General features: G+C 41.9%; 1 protein-coding gene across 7 annotated transcripts in view; it reads left to right on the forward strand.

The window, feature by feature from the left end:
- Positions 1 to 19,779, forward strand: part of CHRDL1 (chordin like 1) — a 41,312-nt gene extending 21,533 nt beyond the window's left edge. For 3 of the 7 annotated variants that reach the window (XM_040572325.1, XM_040572326.1, XM_040572324.1), the window contains 8 exons: positions 5,210 to 5,356; positions 6,333 to 6,426; positions 9,922 to 9,989; positions 11,283 to 11,457; positions 14,717 to 14,911; positions 16,661 to 16,828; positions 17,958 to 18,047; positions 19,266 to 19,779. In XM_040572325.1, coding sequence (XP_040428259.1) covers positions 5,210 to 5,356; positions 6,333 to 6,426; positions 9,922 to 9,989; positions 11,283 to 11,457; positions 14,717 to 14,911; positions 16,661 to 16,828; positions 17,958 to 18,047; positions 19,266 to 19,396 — 1,068 coding nt within the window. In that variant the 3' untranslated portion in view covers positions 19,397 to 19,779. The remainder of the gene's footprint in view (positions 1 to 5,209; positions 5,357 to 6,332; positions 6,427 to 9,921; positions 9,990 to 11,282; positions 11,458 to 14,716; positions 14,912 to 16,660; positions 16,829 to 17,957; positions 18,048 to 19,265) is intronic. The other 4 variants (XM_040572330.1, XM_040572331.1, XM_040572327.1 and 1 more) reach the window with 3 other exon arrangements.
- The last annotated feature ends 2,125 nt before the right edge of the window (positions 19,780 to 21,904 follow it).

Genomic DNA, 21,904 nt, shown 5'->3' on the forward strand with positions numbered 1-21,904 from the left:
CTGCTTCATATCCAAGTAAGGGTAAAGCATCTCAGGAACAAGCTTTTATAACAATCCAGGAAGAAAAACAGTTGCAACCAGAAGAAGCTAAAAGATGTTGTTTCCAAAACTGACTGTGATCCACGTGACACCGTTCTGTCGCTCCCAGGAGACTGGAGGCTGCGGGAGCCACGAAGCCCCCAGAGTTCTTGGCCAGGGTCTGTGCACGTCGTATGGCTGCCCTCAAACCTTGTTTCCAGGAAACCCCAAGTCATGGGCAGACACTGTGAACCCATGCAGGTTTCCACGAAAAATCTGTGGCGAGTAGATTCCACAGAGCCAGAAGATTTCTGTAAAACACTTGTGGTTTATCAAATTCATATCTAACTGTTGTGTCAGAGACTGTCAGAAAAGCATTAATGCTGCACTTAACACTAAGTTAGCATCCCTTCATGGCAAACTTCTTGCCATACTGTTTCTTCACACTCCTGTCAAATGGACACTAGGTTAGAGAACAAGTGAACTATAGCAACATGCAGTTCTAGTTCTGAGTGAACTTCTGTATCAGGCTGTACCATAGATATGAAGTGATAGAAAACTGTGGTTTTGTAGATCAACAGTTCCTCCCAGCACAGGCTGCCATCTCCCCAAACATAACCTTAAAAAGCAGAGTTACAGCAAGCACCTAGGCTGGATCCTGAGGAAAATCTTTCTGTTAGCTTCACTGAGGCCAGGATTTACTCTGTGTGTATGGCACACCAATGAAAAACAGCCTAGATAGACAACACAAGCTGGAGAAAGCCCCACGTTTGGAAAAGAGGAATGCTGGAATATAAAACTCAAGCATAGTCACTGCAACCTCCAATTGCTTTTTTAAAAAACTTGAATTTCTGAAGCTAATCAATTTTTGATGCAGTTGTATTCTGTTGTCTGCTTGCAAAACCCGAAACCTTCACCCAGATCCAGCCTTTAAAGATACCTACAGGGTAAATTCAAACCCACAGCAAGTTACGTGCTAAGCCTCGGTTGCACATCATAGCTCCCTGCCATTGCCTAATGGTGAAATTGTGATATGTCAGCACTATCCATGTTACTAACTCATGGTCTTATCTCGGTCCCACTAAAATCCTTGTCAGATGTAAGCAGGGCCTGTCAATTTCTGTACTGAAGTCGGATCCTTTAGCAAATAAATAGCAACCACGGGAACAAAGATACTTCCTTTTCCATTGATGCTATAACACCTTTACCCTATATGTTTTATATTGCTTCCACTGACATGCTATGAATGCCAGAAAGAAAAGCTCAGATCGAACCCAGTTAATTAGAAGGATTCACACAGATGGTTTGCCTGGTACTTTACAGAGGTGGCTAATTAAAGCAATGTTAGTCAGTACCATTAAAATGCCAGATAAAGCTTTAGGAACAATGCTGATTAGAAAACGAGGTTTACAAATAGGGCTTTGAGCAATGCAGGACGTTTGCAGTTAATTAATCCAGTTCTAACATATCTTAACTGAGACACAGAGTAATGCATGCTGGTATCAACATTAATGTCAAGATTTTTCCAAGTTCAAACGTGGCAGTTATTAAAGAAATATGAAGTGACTGTAATTTCACATTCTATAGGAGAATAGGGAGTTTGAGCTCCTCTAACTAGCCATGATTTAAAGAGCACTGGAAAAGAAACCAAGGCAAGTCCTAGTTGTAGAAAGTCACTCACATGCTGCCTCCTCTCTCCAGCAGTTAGATGTAGGTATGCAATAGAAACAAAGCTTCCTTGCAGTTTCTGACAGATGCTGCATTTGGAGGGGATCAGCTGCACTCTTCAATGTGCTGTCTCCAATATATGACTGTCTGTATTTTTTCGCAGTAAGAGTCATGTGATCTTGATCTGAAAATTTCTTCCAAACTTGTTTCATGCAACCGAATAGTCCCATTCACTGAACGTGCTAGCAGATAATCCCATACACAGGTTTGTGCAGCATCAGGGACCTAAAACATGGTCTTATTCCCTGTAACTGAAACTGACTTTTCTTATAATTATGACATCAAAATAGCAATAGAATTGCATCCCATATTCCACAGACAGGCAGACGTACATGTGTTTTGGGCTGTCTATTATGACTCAGTTGTTATAGGCCTAAGTTCTATGATCAACCTTGAAAGAAATACAGATGAAAAAACTACTTGCTGCAACCACCTACTACTGTTGGCCAAGCAATGCTATCAGTAGATCCATTTAAAAGAAAAGCTTTTCTTTACTCGCATCTGCATCACAGTTGAGAAAGGCACAGTCCTTTGATGTCTTATTCTTGTTACTGGAAGATCTTCCTGGAACAAATAGTTTCATTCCCAGCTAAAGTGAATAATTGCACTGTGTTCCCCTGGTCCCCTGCTGATCTCAGATGGCCAGCCTGCCTCATTTTCAGGTACATTTCTAAGAGTCTCTGTTTCCTACCCCTTCTATGTCATACATGCAAGGGTCTCAGAGAGAGAATTACAGTTATTAAGGAGTCCATCTATATTCTCTGTAGACCCTGATATTAAGCAAACAATGCAGCAGCAAACCTTGAGCTGCTAGCCCACGCTGGTCCGGAGCAAGCCATCCTATTGCCATCTGTCTTCTTCCTCCTTGAATAATGTAGTGGTCTAAAGCACCTTCTTCCTAATCTGGTTAGGAGATTTCTTGTGATCATTTAATCTGACAGTGTTGGAAGCCAAGGCAGAAGTCAGAATCAGAGTGAGCATTGGCTATATAAGAAAATTGTTTTTTTCCCTCTGCTGCTCACCTTCCTTTCTAGTTAGAAAGGCAGCAGTGGTTGTCTCATTCAGCCTTGTGTTTCTGCAGTCACATGCCAGGGCTGATCTGCTGCTACCCTGTAATCCTGTAGGAACCCTACAATAGTTCAACAGTCTCATGGATATGAAGGTAAATTTAATTATATAAATAAAAGTTTCCCCATTCCCCTTCCCTTATTTGAAAGCTATAATTTAAAGGCATTTGGAGATTTCGTAGTGATCTGAGCAATGTGGCATATACAAGGTAAAACCGCAGTAAAATTTGCTCTCTTCATCCAATATGCAGAAGAGTCACAACGAGTCATTCAAGCCTGAGCCTTTGCAAGCAACAGACCACAAGCCAAACACTGTCTTCGGACAGGCATCCTACCTGGGCACAGCAATGCCCTGCAGAGGCTGCATGAACAGGCCCTCATATCCAGACAAGAACCATCTGCATTCTCCTTTCATTTCTCCTTTCATTTTTCTTTCCAGTTCTACTGCTCTTCCAGCTGCCCAAGGTGCAGGGGCATAACTAAGGGTTTGGTAATCCCTTTTCTGCTTTCCAGGAGGTCACCCTTGGAAAGGCCAAGAACTGATGGTGACATAACTCGGGGAAGGTGGCACAGTGCTGAAAAGTGCCTCTTTACTTTGTGCTTTCCGATATTTGGGCCTGATGGGACAGTAGCTGAACTTGTCACTTGAATCTTTTGCTGATTGACTTTCCAAGGATGTGCCTCAGTTGGAACATACATGTTGCTATTCCAGATGCGCATTACTAGCAAACCACATAGAAAGTGCAGAGTGCGCTTCAAAGGAGGAAGTGCAACAGGAGACAGACCACGTCTGTCTCCTGAAAAGAAATGAAATACCAAGCATGGGACCCTAAATGGCTGCTAAAAGGCAATTTCCTACCATTCTCTGTCAGAAGGTTCTTTGCTGACCCATAGATTTTCAATACTGTAGTATTTGAAACATACCATATGTGTATGTTCCACAGTCAGATTTTGATATTTACAGTTCAAAGATCATTAAGATTTGATGAAGCCAACATAACAAAATATATGCTTTTATGCGAAAACTCTAATGTCACTGTTAATGGCAGTGCATATCACCAGAAAACTGCTCTTTCACTTGAGCTACCAGCTGAGAACAACCATGTTCTGTGGTGTCACAGTTTCATAAAAAAATTCTCCCTGGGTTTATCTGATTGATAATGAAGGGGCCTACAGCAAAATCTGAATTTTTGGGTCAGGTTTCTTCACATGAAAGCCCAAACCCACTGCATGCAATTTCAGCTGCATTCCTAGAAATCTGCAGTGATTCTGGCTCCAGAGAACAAACACTCCACTGTTACTTCCTTAGAGCTCTTGTTCAAAATGTCTCTTCCCATGCTGAGATGCTAAAACTACATAAACATAATGCATTAGTGCCAGATTTGCTGCCCAATAGGTATTAAGTGACTTAGACTTCATAGGTAAAGTATAATCCCCTTGCACAGTTTGTGTTCAAGAGATAAACAGTCTAGGGAATATTCTACCATAAGATGTGGATATCTTTAAGTCTAAGAAGAAAGTTTGAGTGATGTGGTGCAGAATTCCATATGATCTTGAGCTGAAACAGGAGGTTTCAGGGTTGAACTGGCACTGCCAGCTTGTACCCTTCATTGTATAAACTCAGTTGTGCAAACAAAACGCACTGATTTGCACATCTGACATTGTAACGCATATAAGAGAAACATCAGCATTTGGGTGCCTTTCGAAGTCTGCCTTTGAAAAGTTTTGCCCGTTCTGAATACAACAACAGCAACAAGGTGCAAGGGCAGCTGGGAACAAACATGCACGTAGTGCCATTATTCTCGGGTTTGTTTGCTCTTGACAGAATTCCATCATCGGTGTCACTCCTCCCGTAGGCCAGAAGGGCTGTGCCTGTGCATGGCACGGAAGCAGCATTATGCACGTCCTTTGGTACTCTCTGCTAACCTGCAACTAAGATTTCTGTCTGCTACAACACTACAATACAGTAATAAAATAATGCCAGTCCTAAGAAGGGAGAAACCATCCTAGAAAGGTGCTAATGTCCTCTATATTTAAAGCATGAAAAAGCCATGCAAATGTAACAAACAGGCACATAACTGCACCTACCCATCCTAACAGCAAGTGCTATAGCAGACAGGGCAAGAGAAAAAGCAGCAGCATGAGGGATGGCCATCAGTGCTGGCACTGATGATCAAATCAAAATCCAAAGATTAACCGGGACAGTCAGCTCGAAGTGTGAATTACAAAAGTTCAGCAAAATAGTAGCATGAGAACATCACAAATATTTTGCAGCATGACAAAGCTTGTCCTTAATAAAGAGAACTGGGGAGAAGGGAAGCTTTTCCATCCCTGTATTTTTGATACTGCTCGTTGTCAAGAACATTTGCATGAAGTGTCCTTTCCCATTGCTTCCCGAGGACTCCCTTTTCTCAGTAAGCAGCAAAATAACTGGGAAATCCTGTGAATACAATGGCACCACCTACCATCATGGAGAAATGTTTGTGGCAGAGGGGCTTTTCCAAAACAGGCAAGCAAACCAGTGTGCCCAGTGCAGCTGCTCAGTAAGTACCATAATTTGTCAGAGCCTTGCTCTGTCTATGCTTCATTCGCCTTTCTAGCAGACATGACACTGAAATGTATGCAACATGTAGCACACAGCAGAGGCTGGGAATTGGGAGTTTATGCTGAAACTCACAAAAGCACTCTGAGCCAGTCTGTGGCACATGGGGAATGCCAGGCTTACCTCTTACTCAAACACAGTGGACAAAGCTTACCCTGTCAAGCATCTGCTGTAAGTAAGCTTACAGTAGGCAGGCAGCAGGTAAAATATTGCTACTTGGCATATAAAAATATTTCACCTCACCTGACTGGAAAATAGAGCACTAAGTCAGGGACTGAACCTGGATTCGTTTGGACTGAGCTGCTAAGAGCCTCACAGGCTGGGACTGGGCAGTTCTGTAGCCTGACCCTGGGCCACAGAGCTGTTCTAGGTGTCACCAAGTCAGATCCAGCACATTTGAGCAGTCCCTGTCTGAAGTACAACATCCCTCTCAATCCAACCAGCTCTTTAGTATCATGACCTTCTCTGATCAAATTATCATCGTATTCAACATTAATTACAAATTGAACAGGTGCCAACTACTGAACAAACTTTGTGACTGCAGGTTTGAGTCACTGTTCAGTTCTTTCTCCACCTGAGTGGTAAGACACAACAAAAGGAGAGCAGCAGAAAGAAATTTATACCAGGTCGCTTTAGTAGCAAGGTCAGATAGATTTTAAGCCTACAATCACTGCAGTTCTTTCCCTCCCCACACTTATTTCTTTTCTCCATTTTTTAAAAGAAGGAACCTTCCTCTACGTGACAATAAATTTATGAAATGCTATCCAGATTCTTCATTGGTCTCATATTCTGCTTTTGACTACTACAGTGGCATTTATGTAAACACCCACACTAGATTTAAATATGTCCATAAAAACGTATATACAGTACCATATGAATTGATGCCTCCTTCTAAATGCTCCTTGTTTTACCGGTAGGAAGGAAATGTGTACTGTGGGCTGAAGACTTGTCCCAAATTAACTTGCTCTTTCCCAGTTTCTGTTCCGGAATCCTGCTGTCCAGTCTGCAGAGGTAAGTGTCTAGTCCACCCACAGAAGGACACGAGTCGGAAAGCACTCCTTCCCTTGTCAGAGCCCTGTCTGTGCACCAGCACTGTCGTTCAGGACACTGCAAGTTTCCCATTTACTCACAACCCAAAGGCATGTTGGGAAACGAAACCTCACATTCCAGCAGGGTAGCGTTGCTAGCTTTGTTTTCCTAAACTGAAACAGGGAGAGAATGCACTGATGTAAAGCTGCATGCTCATAATGAGGTAAATCAAGGCTTCAAATGATGAATTGAAATAGCTGCCATTACTTTGGGTAGGAAGCTTTGAAATAAAAGATGAGCTTCTACCTGACAAGTTACCAGACCTGCTCGAGTTATACAAGACACAAAAATTTCAATTCAGAGGGGAAGACCAATTACTCCAGTTTAAATTAGATGTTGATCTATATTCAGCTCACATCGGTATTTACTAGCAATTGCATTTTGGAACATGCACACAGAGAACTTGATTACAAGGAAGCATACTGCCAGCCTTCCCAGCCTCCCAAATGTCTAAACCTAATGTCCTGTCTAAAAGCCTCTCTAAATATCTGTAAATGTTTTTTATCTCACTATTGGCATTTGAATCAGCGCTTTTAGGGTATCTAAGCACCTCTGGCCAGCTCTCAGAGATGCAGGTAGGCACCTAAGGGTGCCTGAAGTTTTCAGAAGGGCCACTCTATTGTTAGCAGCGATGCCAGGCTGCTTTGAAAACCTCTCCTGCTTGCATCTCTGTCCTTCTGAAATTCTGTTTGTTTGTACTCGGGACTATTGCATGGTGACAATAAGGAGCGTTGCATTGTCAGTTGTATAGCTTTGCCTGTGGTTGTTGAGAAACACAGACTAACATAGTCCCATAGTCCACACAGTCTGAAGCACAGACACTACAGCAGGCCTTGAAGGAGCAAGATCTCAAACAGAAGCTGCGTAGTCATGTCAGTGTGGCAAGCTGTCTAAGCTAGTTAACCTACAAAGTTGCAGTGGTAATTAGCTTATGTGGCACCATGCAGGAACTGACATAATCTCCCGGCAGGGCAATGCTGTGAGCTGCGTAATACATCCTCTCAGTCAGAGCAAGGGTGAGGATTTCTGTGCAGTACTCCTTTGCCTGAAAATTATTGCTCGTTCTCTGCTGCTTTGCTGAGTTACTGCGAGGCACCTTTACAAATCCTGAAACATTTTTGCTGGATAAACTGCTTATGAAGCTTTCTGACCTCAAGCAGGCAAGGTCATGGTCCTAATTTCTCAGGGTGAAATCTAGTGGTATATTGGTTTACATTATTACATTGACAGTTCAATTAAAGCAAATCCTTGCTATTCATATGGTTCTTGATGTCTGTTCCCTGATAATTATTGGATCTGGATTTGAAACCAACCTCTTCCAGCTACAAAAATCAAACTGCCTTTCAAAGTACAAAGCATCAGACATAGGTATGCTCCAGCCTTATGCTGCAGAATCTGTCACTGTAGCCCGAGAGTCACTAGTAAGGCAAAAGCTCTTTAGAATTTCCATATAAGAGGTGAGATTAAATTGGATTATGCAGTAAATGAGATTCAGTGTCTCCATTTATGCGAGTTTTTGTGTATTCCACTGTCTATAATTCTTATTAAAATGTTAAAATTGTCATTTCTCTCATAATCAACCTTGTCCTTTGCAATATCGGCTAAGCTGTTTTATCTTCCCGTGACTCTTAAAAATGCAAACCTAAACAAAACATTTGCATCAAGATCTTGCACAGCTCATGAGGAGGAAACCAAATCAATTTCTATTCCCTGCCTGGCCAAAAATACTAACATAGTATATTCAAATTGCTGATTTCCTGTTTTGTTGCTCTACTACTGACTAGAGAAGGCTTCAAGCACTGTGGTTCAGATGTTGATTTATGTCAGGATTCAACTTCCTCTTAAGTTAAAGTTCTCAAAATGCGTCGAGGATAAAATGATAACATGTAGTATGCCAGAAGGTAAGTGGATCCATGGTGGATCTGACCGAGTGAAATCCAGCTAAGCCCAGAACTGGAGACACACCTGCATCAGCACCGTGGCTCTCCCAAGGCGGTATCACACACTTCTCCTGCTGCAGCAGCTGTCCTGTGGCAAGGACCCAAGCCTGTGTCTGTGCCTGGCCCTGCCGTGGGCCATCCATGTAAAGCAGCAGGTTCGTGCTGTGGTGGTACTGCACTGCGCTCCAGTCTAATTGCTTGGCACATCCAGAGCTAGGCTTGGAGCCACTAGCAAAACAATTTTATCTGGACCTATATCTGAATTCCAAGGCTGGGATAAATTCCAAGGTCAGCTCCACACTAAATGATTTCTCCTGTTCTTGTACAATTTTCCAAGAATCAGATATCAGTTCAAGTTCCACGGCTCGTCCTACCAAGGAACACCTCTAAACTATGTTTTTTAACAACTTCTTAAAGCCACATTCTCTCCCTAGCCTGAACTGATGTTTCCCTCCTGCAAATTTCACTGTGGCTCACGCTCAGTTATGTATGTATTTATGAAGCTTGTCTTTACCCAGAAAACAGCTGGATGCTACTCCTGAATAGAAACTGAGAGTTTCTTCTTCTTTCCAACTTTCCTTTCCATGAATCACGTTTGGCTGTGAGGAGCCAGAGCCTGGCTGTACGAGCCCCTCACACTGATTCGCAAAGCATTTGTTACTTCTGCCTTACATGTACAAATTGCAAGTGCTCTAGCAAAACCCTTTCTGTTCTAAAAGACAAGTCAGAACGCCCTTGCTTTGTTACGAGTGTCATTGGTGTTATGAGCCTTATTCTGTATTACTTTTATTGGCCTGATTCAAAAATAACAGTGCTGAACATCTCACACTCTGCCATAACCTACTGCAGTGTTATTCACTGGCTTCCACGTGAATTAACAAATTTTATTAAGTGAAGCATAAATAAGAAGGAAAAAAAAAAAAAAAACACCCAAAAAGACATAGGGGTAGAAAATTTTCAGGACAAAATATGGCGTACATTTTCCTGACATATATATATTACAATGTTAAAATGTTAATTAATGACTACACTTCAGAGGGGACTACAAAAATGTAATTCAGGCTTCAATTCTCAGGTAAGTTACTATCAACTGAGCAACAGTAGCCATGCTTATGCACACGGCAGATGGAAGGTCACACGATTTAGCCTTTCTGAGAGCTAAGCTATGTCTCCTTGTCTTGAGTACCCACACTGGTGGGTACTGGAAATCATCTAGCCCATAGCATCTTGCTAAGCCACATAAATCTGGTAGTAAACCTTCATCCTGAGCTTGCTAGATATTTGGGAAGTCATCTTCCTTTTGCTCTCTACAGAATCTAGTGACAGGAAGGTCAGACTACAGACTGACACTTCTACACACTAATGCAACCTCCACCTTAAATGTAGCTGTAGAGCTGGGTGAGACTTTTCCCCTAGGTACATCCCTGAGCATTGCACAATTACTCCCCTAACTGATACTACTCTGCTTCATGTCCAGGAGATGGGGAGTTATCCTGGGAACATGCCGACGGAGACATCTTCCGGCAGCCAGCCAACAGGGAAGCTGTAAGTGTGACCTACAATTTAAAGACACGTTTTCCTGCTGTACATGCCAATGTATCAAGGAAAAATGAGGGAAAAGGATATTAACAGGTCTGGCAATGTATAAGAATATCTACTGCAGGCAAACTCCTTAATAAACTCAACCTGAATGCATGAGTAACTCTGAATTACAAACTCCCATGAGCTCCTGGGGGCTCTGGATTTGGTCTTCTTGTATATGCTCTACAAGAATAAAATTCCAAAGTATTTTGTTTGCTATGCAAGCAACACTTTAAAATCATAATTACAAACTCTTAATTTCCCAGTTGACATACATATGTATGTATATTTACGTTAGGGGCTTCACTGCCTCTGGGATTAAGAGTAACCACTAACAACTTACTCCTCAAGAGAGGCTTTATATAACAGCATTTGGAGAGAATATTAAGAGCTTTTAAGCATTAGGCACACTACCCAAATACATGAACCAACAGGTCTTTGGATTAGTGAGGAGAATCATGCCTCATAAAATAACTGCTGTAACACACACTATTCCTTCATGCCCATGGGTATTTTGGAAAATAATTCTCTGAAAACAACCACTGTTTTTGCTCTGGAAAACATACTGCACAGACTACTTCCCTCTGCAAATCCAATGAGATTTCCCTGTCTGTGAGACAGATTCCAGCAAGGTTCAGCTCAGTCTGTGTGAAGTCGGCCAGCCCTGGCCCTGCAGGAGAGTTCAAAGCAGCTGCAAGCAAACAAGGAGCTGGACAGTCATTGTGCACGTGTGCTCTGCCACTGCAGCCTGAGGAGAAAGCAGTTCTGATGAGGAAGACTAGACAGGCTCACCTATTCTTACCTAATCTTGAAGCAGACATAAGTAACGAATATGTCTAGCCCTGAACTCCATCTCGAATAAACAGAGTGAAATAGGCTCTTCTGCAATGTGATTCATCTCCTCATGATGTAGAGATCCACAACAGGTCAGATGAATCATGTTCTAAAAGTGCTTCCCTGTCCACTGACTAGATCAGGGACTTCAGATGACCAACTTAGATACAGACACCTAGACCGAATGTAGAGTGTGGTGAGATGAGTTCCAGCTGTATATGTGTAGATGACTTCATTGCCATGTTAACTAGCTGCAAAACCTGTATGGCCTTTATTTGTACAGTGCCACTCAGTATTTTGAGGCCTGTTTGATGGTGGTAGTGGCAACAACCGCTGCCTGCATTAAGCTTCTGGTACGGCTTCTTTCACCACACTCATTGGCGCAAGACATTTACTTTCCTGCCCCTTTGTGTCTCCCAACAGAGACACTCGTACCACCGCTCCCACTACGATCTGTCGCCCAGCTCCGCCAGGCAGGTGGTCAATGTTCCACGATTTCCCAGTGCCAGGAGTAACCGCGGAGTCCTGCCAGATCCCCAGCAAGCATCCGGAACAATCGTACAAATTGTCATCAACAACAAGCACAAGCACGGACGAGGTAAAGATGAGTACTTCTTATGGTATTACCCTAGGTCAGGCACCTACCTACAGCTCAAAAAGAATCCTCCAAATATACAGCAGAATCTTGGAAATTCGCACTAGTATCAAGAGACTCAGTGCAAATCAGAAAGGCAAAAGCAACAAACTATTAAGGGTACGAAATCAGCTCTTGACTGAGGTCAGTTGTGCCTGCACATACTACAGTGCATTTCACTCTGCACAGGCACCACACTGTTGTGCTGCTCTCTGAATCGCTTTGTGGGATCGTGCTACATAGCTCTGAGAATGTGTGCTGCTGTGACCAGCCAAGCGAGCACTTAGAGCCAGAAAGGACACTACGATGCCCTTAGATTTGCTAGGTGGTTCACACGGTGACTTGTCCAGTAGGGAATAGACAGTGGTTATTTTCCTTACACTCTCCTGTCTTGTAATTTTACTAGCTGTAAAAAGCACGTGTTTTAACTATCCCACAAATCTCAGACCATAAACTTTTGCCATAGTATCAGGGAATTTTCTGCCTCCAAGGCTTAGCAAATTATTCTCAAGAATACTACTGTTAGGTAGTTGTCTGAGATGCAGGGGGCACTTCTCCCCCGTGTCTAACAGCAGAGGCAAAGTAAGCAATTAGCCTAGACTGGATGCCTGAGCTGTAACCAGGCAAAGTCAACCAGAGTAATGAGTAACTTAGTGCCTTCTGATAATATGAGATACCACATTATGGGGACAGCAGGACTGCCCATCTGCCAGACTGTACAAACATGACGGATTCCTGCTGCATTACAGAACAGACAAAAAAAGAGGGAAAATATCAATTCTCCCGTTTGTGGGACAGCAGGTGCTGTACAGTACAAAGGGTAGGATGCTCATTTTTTACGGGGGGGGGGGGGGGTACCTAAGTCACTAGAGGTCTGCAGGGTCAGGCCTAAGAAGCCATAAAAGAAATAGCTGGAGAAGTACATGTTCAGAAAAGCAGCTATCCACAAATACCAGTCAGTAGGTACTCAGAAACTACCCACAAAGAGTTAAAAGCCCTTGTATTAGGGCCAACTAATCTTTTAAGGTATTAACTAACAGAAGGAATGTTGGCCATAGGATCTTTATTATCCACCTGAACAACCATGAAAAAACATTCAGATCATGCCAGTGTTTTATGCTGAATCTAGGAGCAGGAATCTCCACACAGTGCAATATCTTTGACATGTAATTCACACATGAAGACATCATCAAAGAGATTTCTAACCGATTTGTTTCAGCAAATAAAAAGCGTACAGACGAGTAGCATATTTCTGGATGCAGTAGAGTAACTGCCACAACTTCAGACATTCGCTGCCTAGAGAGTGTCTGAGTGACCCCCACGATGGACACCGGAATGCTGACCATGTATTTTCTTTTGTTCTTATGCAATTAACAAGTATTTTATTAATTAACGCTTGAGACACATTTAAACAAGCTAAAAAATAAACACGTAGCAATTATCCTGAAATGAAAATAATGTACAATAGCATGGGTACAGGTTTATAATTCTGAACATGAAAAGTACTAAAACCAGGGCACCTGGAAACTAGAATTTATGTGCCATATTTGGGCTTCTACTGGAGGCTTCATCTGCTACCTCATTTACTCATTTAACTGTTCTGTGCTAAATAAATCCTTGAAACAAAGAGAATGTATCTACACTCTATCAAGTAGTATCTCTTCCCCTGTCAGGAAATATTATGTCCATAAAGGATCTGGAGAACTCTTGCTGGGGAAGCAATCTGTATATGCATAGATATAACTAATAATACAGTATTTAAGCACGTAAGGAGCCTGCTGAGTACTTACCAGTTTTATCTCATTTATAGTTTTTTCTCTCATGGTCTCAGTATACAGACAATACATTATTTGCTTTTATGTGAGAATAAAAACTGTTTTCCACCTCTAAAATAAAACCATGTCTTAAGAAAGAGTTAAAAAGTAGCAAATTATAAACCAAATGATAGCATAACCCCATGAAAGACAATACATTACAAAGAACACTCACCATAAATCTCAGTAACTCAGTAAAGTATAAGCCAGTTGGTCACATCTGTTACCAGTTAGATGTAAATTTCAGATTACAGATAAAAATTAAATTGCTTTTGAAAGTTACAGGCAAAATAGGAACATATTTTACAAATAAAAGCATTAATAAAAATGATGGCATATTAGAAGAATTGGAAATATTTACAACATAGCGCAGCTTCACTTTAGTTGCTTTTAGAAATCTGGCAGTGCCCTTTCTTTCACCTTGTTAGGATTAGTTTGCATTTTTCTTTGTGTTTATAAAATATTTAAAAGAAAGAAGTAAGGTTTATAGGACAAATGCAGACATGGTGTAAAGCGATATAATTCCCATTAACTGCAGGGTGACCCAAACTGGCTTCCACCAGGTATGGATTTTTCCACTCTCCTTTTGCAAGCTGTACTTCTCTGTCTCCCAGAGGCACTGATGAAAAAATATTCTGAGATGCTTAGATGCTATTAGAATGAAATTTCAGTCCCATGTGCATCCTTTCAAGTTAATGTTTTCTTGTGATTCCCAAAGCCAAATGTCCCTATATACCTACAGACATACACATCTCCACAAAGGACTTCTAACTTCATTTTGCAACATTCCCTTGCTCTTGCTCTGTGTTCCGTAGCAGGAAGTCCCACATGAAAGTGAAATAAGGTCCAGGTGGCGCTAATCCACCCTGTTGATATCAGGGCTCTCCCTGCAAAAGCCATGTTCAGCTAATGCTAAGAGAAGTTGTGCAGATGACTCAGTAGCAAATGTCATGATTTTGCCAGCTGCAGATTCAGTTCTAGAAGCCAGAGCCAATTTAGCAGGCTGTGTCCTGTGTGTGGACTAAGAGCAGGAGGGGGAAGAATGAATTAGTTTTTTAAGCTGCTTAATGATGCACAACTGAAATGTGTGCAGTGGAGAGGAGCTAGTCAAATACTTGACTCAGCCACCTTCAATGTCCTCCTCAAAATAGTGATGGATACTGGCATCAGCAGATTTGGAACCAAGGCAAATCTGCTCAGAAATGAGTGATCACAGGCTCAGACTCATCTGAAGTGGCAAAACTCTGACTGAAGTTAACAAGCAGTGAAGTGAGCCAGAGACACTAACAAATGATAGAGGGAGACACTGCTTTAAACAAATGTGCGTGAATTAAATGAACATTTGTGGAGGAGTAGCCAGTGAACATACCTTTTCCAGTTGTACTTCTTCCTTTTCTCTTCTTTTGTAGTTTGTGTTTCAAATGGCAAAACATACTCCCATGGTGAATCTTGGCACCCTAATCTCCGGGCCTTTGGAATCGTGGAGTGTGTGTTGTGCACCTGCAACATCACCAAACAAGAATGTAAGAAAATTCATTGTCCAGAACAATATCCCTGCAAATACCCTCAGAAAGTAGAAGGAAAATGCTGTAAAGTCTGTCCAGGTAAAACAAAGAGTTGATCACAGACCACCTTTTTTCTGTGCATGTTAAGGGGCTTGGCTCAAGCCTTCTTGTCACAAGATCTGATGAAAACTGCAATAGCAGTACCCACTGTTCTAATCTGTGTGCAGATATCACAGTGTGACAGGCAGAGGTGCCTGGCCAGCCCTCCTTTTAGCTGCTGTTCCTCAAATGTGGGGGGGGCTTGCTGCATGGGGCACATACATTCTGATCAGTCACTGCCTTTTTCTCTACTGTTAGTATGACTTCCTGACACTCATTTCCAAAGAGAAAATTACAGAAGTGTACACAGACAGTTCATTACTGTCAAAAGACTCTCCCATCCTTCCCCCACTGCAGTATTCTCAGAACATTTGAACCATTTTCTAGCTTGTGAAATGTGCATGGACCTAATATCGTTTCTCCTTTTCAAAATGTACCAGCAGGATTCAAAACTTCTGACTACAAAATGATTGGTGTCAATTATATAATTTAATCCTTAAAAAAAATACTAATGTATCATAAATTTAGCATTAAGTTTCTGTGCTGCACTAATGATTAAACTTACGTTGACATGCCTACAACTAGTGAAAAATCTGTTAATAGGATGAATCTGCTGGTGGTCTGCCAAATGATCAGGCGTGTTGCATATGATAAAAAGAGTAAAGGAGCATCCAATTCCCTTCTGTGCCTTTGAACTTCTTTTCTAATCTGTATGGCCCATTTCTGTGCTTAGTTGGTGATGCATTGGGTGGAAGTGCTCTAAGGAAATGAGTTGTTCAGTTGCATACGGAAATCCTTCATAGAACACACACTGCACTTCTTCTCTTGCTAGCCCTGCTAGCTGGGAAAAGGCTCAATGCAGTGGCCGTAGATTGGAAGGAGATGTGTATTTGGGCTCTTTTGGGTACTTGTGGATCTGAGATCCACAGCTTTTAACTCATCTGAGATGAGAACAGTCAGCAAAACTGGCTAACAGGCTTCAATGGAAAATGTAAGAGCAAATTGAAAGTTACCATCTTTTGGAGATTCTGTGCACCAATTGTTAAGAAAGCTGAATGTCTTCTGGTCTGTCCTCTGAGTTGCATCGTCTCTCTCGCGTTCTTGTCCAACTTCCAATTGCCATCAGAATAATGACAATTTCCACTTATATGCCCTATGACTTTCCCAGGTGGTCATGAGATAACGTGTGCTGTGTCTAGCCAGGCTTGCACTGATCTGCTGGCTGGCCACATCCCTGTGTGCTGACCAGCCAGCTGGCTGCTGCTGAGCAAAATGTGTAGGTTCTCCCTGCTCTTTTCCTCAACAAAACAATAATCTGGGTCTCTTCATTCTCTCTAACCACTGATTTTCACTGTTATTTAATTATCTCTGAGACTCCTAGTGTTATTGAAAAATGGACAACAAGTTCGAAGATCATGAGGAGTCTCACAGACCCGTACAGCATATTTTGTTACAAAACTGGATTATAAATACAAATACTGTCTTGCCACCACAGACAGGCAATCAGAACCTAGCAGAACAGAACATTATTAAATGTCTAGGGCTTAGCTGGAGATGGATTTGAAAGACCATACAAGTGAACATATGAGCTGGACCCAGTAATCCTTGTGGGTCTCTTCCAACTTGGGATATTCTATGGTTCTATGAAAATTCTAATTTTAAACTAAACCTGCTTGCCTGTTGGTGCCAAGTAAGTTCTAGAAGACTTGATTACAGCTGTAGAATGTGTTTTGGGCTTTTTTTAAACAGAAGAAGTGCCAAGTCAAAGCTTTGACAACAAAGATTACTTCTGTGGGAAAGAGACATTTCCCGTCTATGAATCCGTTTTCACAGAGGAAGGAGAAACCATCAGAAAAATTGCAGTAGAGACTGAAAAGCCACCCCAAATAGAAATACATGTGTGGACAATTAGAAAAGGTGAGTTGAGTGGGTTCTTTCTTTAAAAAGTGTATCGTCTTCCATTAAAATCCCAGAGCGATATACAATCCAAGCATCTTGCGACTGCTGTTCTAGCTATTTAGGATATCACTACTATGGCCATGTCAAACACATTTTGCTGAACAAACACCATTAATAACACCCGAAGCACTACTTCTATAAACTCCAGGACACAAAATCAAATCAGCTGTCAGTAATACCCCTGGTAATTTATTGCAGAGGAATGGACAGTAGGGTTTGAAGCAAGTGTTTGGAGGTTCTTATTTGGATGGACCCAAAAGCTTGTCACGGAAATCACTGTCTGCCCTATCAGCCTTACTAATATGTACCTACGTCCATGATGCTCTAGAATATTGGCAAGAAATGTATTAAGGATGGAAGCAGTATCTTTTAGTAGATCAACTTGTAAAGTTAGAAGAAAATTGAAAAGTTTTCAGAAGCCCATGCATTTCTGCATATCCTGAACAGCTAGTGTAGTTAAATTATTACCTTCAGCTCCCTCAAAATCCTGTCTACTTTATCCAATTCAAGCAAAAAGCACATGATCCTCATAGGAAAACCTCATGTAGCGCAGCCCTTACCATGGAGATGATACATCTCCAGAATGCACTTTAAAGCACAAAGCCAAACCCCAGCTGTGAGCAGAAAGGAAGTCCCAGGGGGGCTGATGGTTAATAATTACTCTGTGTGTTCAGGAAGCCACAAAGCCCTGTGATGAGTTGACAGTGATGTTGTCTGCTAACTCATGACAGGCAAAATGGAATCTGACAGCAAAATTATACTGTTTTTATCCAAGACACTGGGATTTTGGCTTCTGTTGCAATCTTACATTTACTCACACTAAGGAAGGTTTCAGCTATGTTGGAAAAGAATCAGCTAATTCTCACACCCCTCAGAAACTCTCTGCAATCATAAATCCACAGAAGATAAACACTGGAGTAGCAAACAGAGTCAAAAAGAATAGGCTGAAAATCCACATTATCGGTAAGGATTATTTCACAATGTGGCTCGACACAGCAGTCATTCTACATAGAGGCCGGGCAGCAACCCAGGCTTAGAACAACAGGCGCATTTCCAGTAACACACACTTCTTGTTTCTTTGCTGAAGGGATTCTGCGCCACTTCTACACTGAGAAAGTGTCCAAGAGGGAATTTGAAGAACTTCCCTACTTCAAGCAGATAACAAGGACAACCCCTAGTAAGTAAAATTCTGACCTCGTCAGATTTCTATTGTCCATATAATTACAGCCTTGAAAAACATGCCATTTTACTCAACACAGTCAAGCAGATATACTCATTTTCCTCCAATACATGGCATCAATATGTTTAAAATTAAATAATCAAAATACGGCAATTTAAAATACAAATGCATGTAACAAAAACTCACGTCCAGGCTGTGTTAGTCTCCTATCATTCTGAGAAAATGTAAGATTGTCTGTTTCCTGCTCGTACTGCTATAAGTCTGAAATATGGCTGATGTCAGTAAAACAGCACAACTGGACTTTATTTAAGACAATATATATAATACTTTTATATACACATAAATATATACACATATATATTTATGTTATATATGAAAGAAGCCTTTCCTATGTTCTTAGTTATATATTTACTATTAAAATCTGTCTTTTGAAAAGATATGCAATTTATTTATCACTCTTGATTCAATTTCTTTTTTGTATTTCACCCAGCTTGGGATATGACACTTAATGTCACAGTTTAATTGAGGTATAGACATTTATAGTTCCCAGTTCTTTTGAACTAGAAGTTGACATTTTTTCTGAGGTCCAATTAGGCAAGGAAGTATTTTATCCAGGAATACTTGGTTCTTCGTAATATAGTCTTAGATCGAAGTAGGCACCTTTTCATCTAGAAGGTTTCCTAATTTTTTCCTTTCAGCCTTCTCTACACTTATCATTATCTGTACTATCATATTCTAGTTACCAAGACATCAGGCATTTCTATTAAAATTATCAAAACCCCACAGAAATACTAATATCCAACAAATACAGTTTGCATTATACACAGATAGGCAGAGTTCATATTGCATGAAAAACTTTGTTTCCTGACTTTTAAATACTTGGGTTTACCATCAGATTTCAATTCTCAAATCATTCTGTCATAAAGCAGAGGATCTGTTTCCATAACTGGATGAAATAAACAGGGTCAATTTATAGTACTAGTTGGTTAAAGAAAGGGATAATATTCAGGTCCTTGTTTATTATTTGTAACAAAGTTATTTTGCATGGAATATGTTACATGATTGTAAGATACTTCGAATATTTTCCGTGGGAGGATTGGACATCCTCTCTGACCACTGTGAATCAGTTTGTCTGGAGAGTGCTTGTAAGTGACTCCAAAGTTCCCTATGCCCTTTCTAAGTCAGTATCTTTCTCCTTTGTATTTTTGTTTTCAGGCCAGTGGAAAATATTTAGCGAGGGAGAAGCTCAGATCAGCCAAATGTGTGAAAGCAGAGTGTGCAGGACTGAGCTCGAGGATTTGGTAAAGGTTTTGTACCTTGAGAAGTCTGAAAAGGGTCACTGTTAAGGGAGACAGCACTGGAGGGAGAAACACAAGAAAACTTATGAAAACTTGGATCTGCAGCTGGACTGCAGGCTTATTTTGCTTAAGTCAACAGTTGCCCTAAAAACCAAAACTATAATGCAGTAATTATTCACATCATGCACAGCAAATTTGCTGCTTTATGTGTAGTGGTCTGTGTCAACCAATTCAAATATCTCCTCCAAAAGACTAGGAGGCTCTGTATTACTGGTGGAAGAAGGAGAAAGAGAGACTGTACTTTCCCAGAGCTGCATTTCTTTACAAGTTAAAAAAAGAAAACAGAACATTTTTATTATTATTATTTGGCAAGTTATTCAAACTAATGAAAAGAAGGACACCTAATAAATGTGCAGGAGCTATGGAGAGCATTACTTCCTGTGCCGAGTTTATACCATTTCTGGTGTTGAAATGACTCACGGATCTTTTTTAGTTGTGGAGGAAAAATACAAGTGATAAAATACTTGTGTTGGAGACATATAAAACAGATTTAAACTAACAAACTCCTAAGCATCCTGCCTTTGGGATGATGTCTTGTAGTTGAGCAAACTGAGTCCATAAACTGAACAGCAGGTGTTAGTGACAATCACTATATTTTTGTAGCAACTTGAGCAAATGTTCGCTTTTAAGTGGTTTTCACTGTGTCCACCACCCACTTCTCTCAAAAATGTAAGTATTAGCTCCCTATCACAGCCCTAATAAGTTCATTCTTCTGGGCCCTATTAATGCGCAGTCTTGGCTGATAAACTGCCTTCTGAAGTGATGTGAAAGAAGGTGGTGAAGTACTTGCAGCATTTTCAAAACTCCTGGAGGGTTAAACCTCCCAATTAATAACTCCTTAGAGTTGCAACAGTGCTTAATTTATTTGTTCTGATTTATTACAAAACTAATCTGCATTTTTCTGATGGTGGCCTCTCAGTTCTCAAGCTTCAAGGACAGACCTCTCCCGTGACAAATATCAAACAGCTACAGCAAGCCTCTAAAACACAGCAGATCTGTGAAAACTGTTATATTGGTGAAAAAGAAATTTGAGATACTCTGTTAAATTTAGTGTAGCATGTCTACAGTGTGTTTAAGAAAGGTGGCTCCCACCTCCAGAAAGAAAAGAAGTATAAGGTCATTACTTCAAAAACTGTTTTCTCTGAACACGAGTCACCAAAATGCTGCACTGCCTCATGGCTGCAGTGTTGGATTAACTCCCACAAAGCAAGTGACTCTGCCTGCTTTTGTCCCCTTTTTCTACTCCACAAGAAGGAAGGAATACTGATGTTCATACACACACTAGGAAACAAAGCTTTATGGAAATGGTTTGAGATAGGGGCTGTGTCTTCATAGGGATTGAAGTCAACAGTGACAGCAAGGATTTTGAGGTTTGTCATCCTGCCAGTGACAGCACTGCAGGGTTGTACCCATTTCTAAAGGGATGGAGGTGTGAGAGAGCTGAGTGCTGAGTGCCAGAAGCCAAAGCCTGTTTCAGGCAAAGCTTCGCCACCCTGAGGGGATGCTGGCAGCCTCCCTCTCAGCGCAGGCCTCTCGGGCAGGCTGCTTCATGGCGCCCAGCCTGCCTCTGCCGCGGGCATCATCGGTAGGAGTGCAGCGCAGGGCTTCTCAGCAAAGAGGAGCAAGTGAGAGGAACAGACAGAAAGTGACAGAAAAGCTGAAGGGAACTAGGAAAATAAGGTATAGGGTGATCCAGGACATTGTGGCTCTCCAGTCCTTAGCAATCTTGCCTCTATATAACCACTGCATTGTCCCCAGGCCTGGTCAGAGCACAGATAACACATAGGAACATTTCCCTCCCTGCCAAGCACTCAACTCAGCCCACTGGGTAGCAGGAAAACATGCTAAAAAGGGAGCATTCAGGTAGATTTGCAGTAATAAAACACTCTTGCCTGCTATCAGTAAGAGCCAAACCTCCTTGGGCCGCAGTGTGGATACCTGCTCCAGTGCGGGCTCCCCTTAGCCCTCAGGGAGCTCCGGGCCTGGAGCCTGTCCTGCCCTGCCCTTGGGGCCGTTCCTCACACTTCCCCCCTCGCTGCCGGCAGCATTTTGCCCTCTCTGAAATCCACTTTCCCCGAGGTGTTCCCAGGGTCACTGCTGGGCCCAGCTGGGCCCTGTGGTGGGGCTGCTGGAACCAGCCGGCCCTGACTGTGACAGGCCTGGGGCAGCCCTGGCCTCTCCTCACAGCGCCCTGCAGGCTGCTGGGCATGGACACCAACATCACTGAAAACATGATGTAACCGGCACCTGGCCATTAGAAGGCCCATATCACTGTTCATAACAAGAGAGCTAAGTGAATCATCCCACCAAGTTTCTGTAGGATCCCAGTCTCTGCCTCCATAAATGCTGTGCTGGCGTTTGGGAGGGGTGTAGAGCGTCCTAACCAAGGCCCCGAGACCTCATGCAACGTAATTAACTGTAGAAGCAGCAGCTTGGCATCAGCAACACCCACAGCATGCGGCATCTATTGGGTTGGAATGTGCTGTAGAAGTGCTA

The sequence above is a fragment of the Cygnus olor genome, chromosome 13 (assembly GCF_009769625.2).
Source record: "Cygnus olor isolate bCygOlo1 chromosome 13, bCygOlo1.pri.v2, whole genome shotgun sequence".
In the NCBI taxonomy this organism is placed as follows: domain Eukaryota; kingdom Metazoa; phylum Chordata; class Aves; order Anseriformes; family Anatidae; genus Cygnus; species Cygnus olor.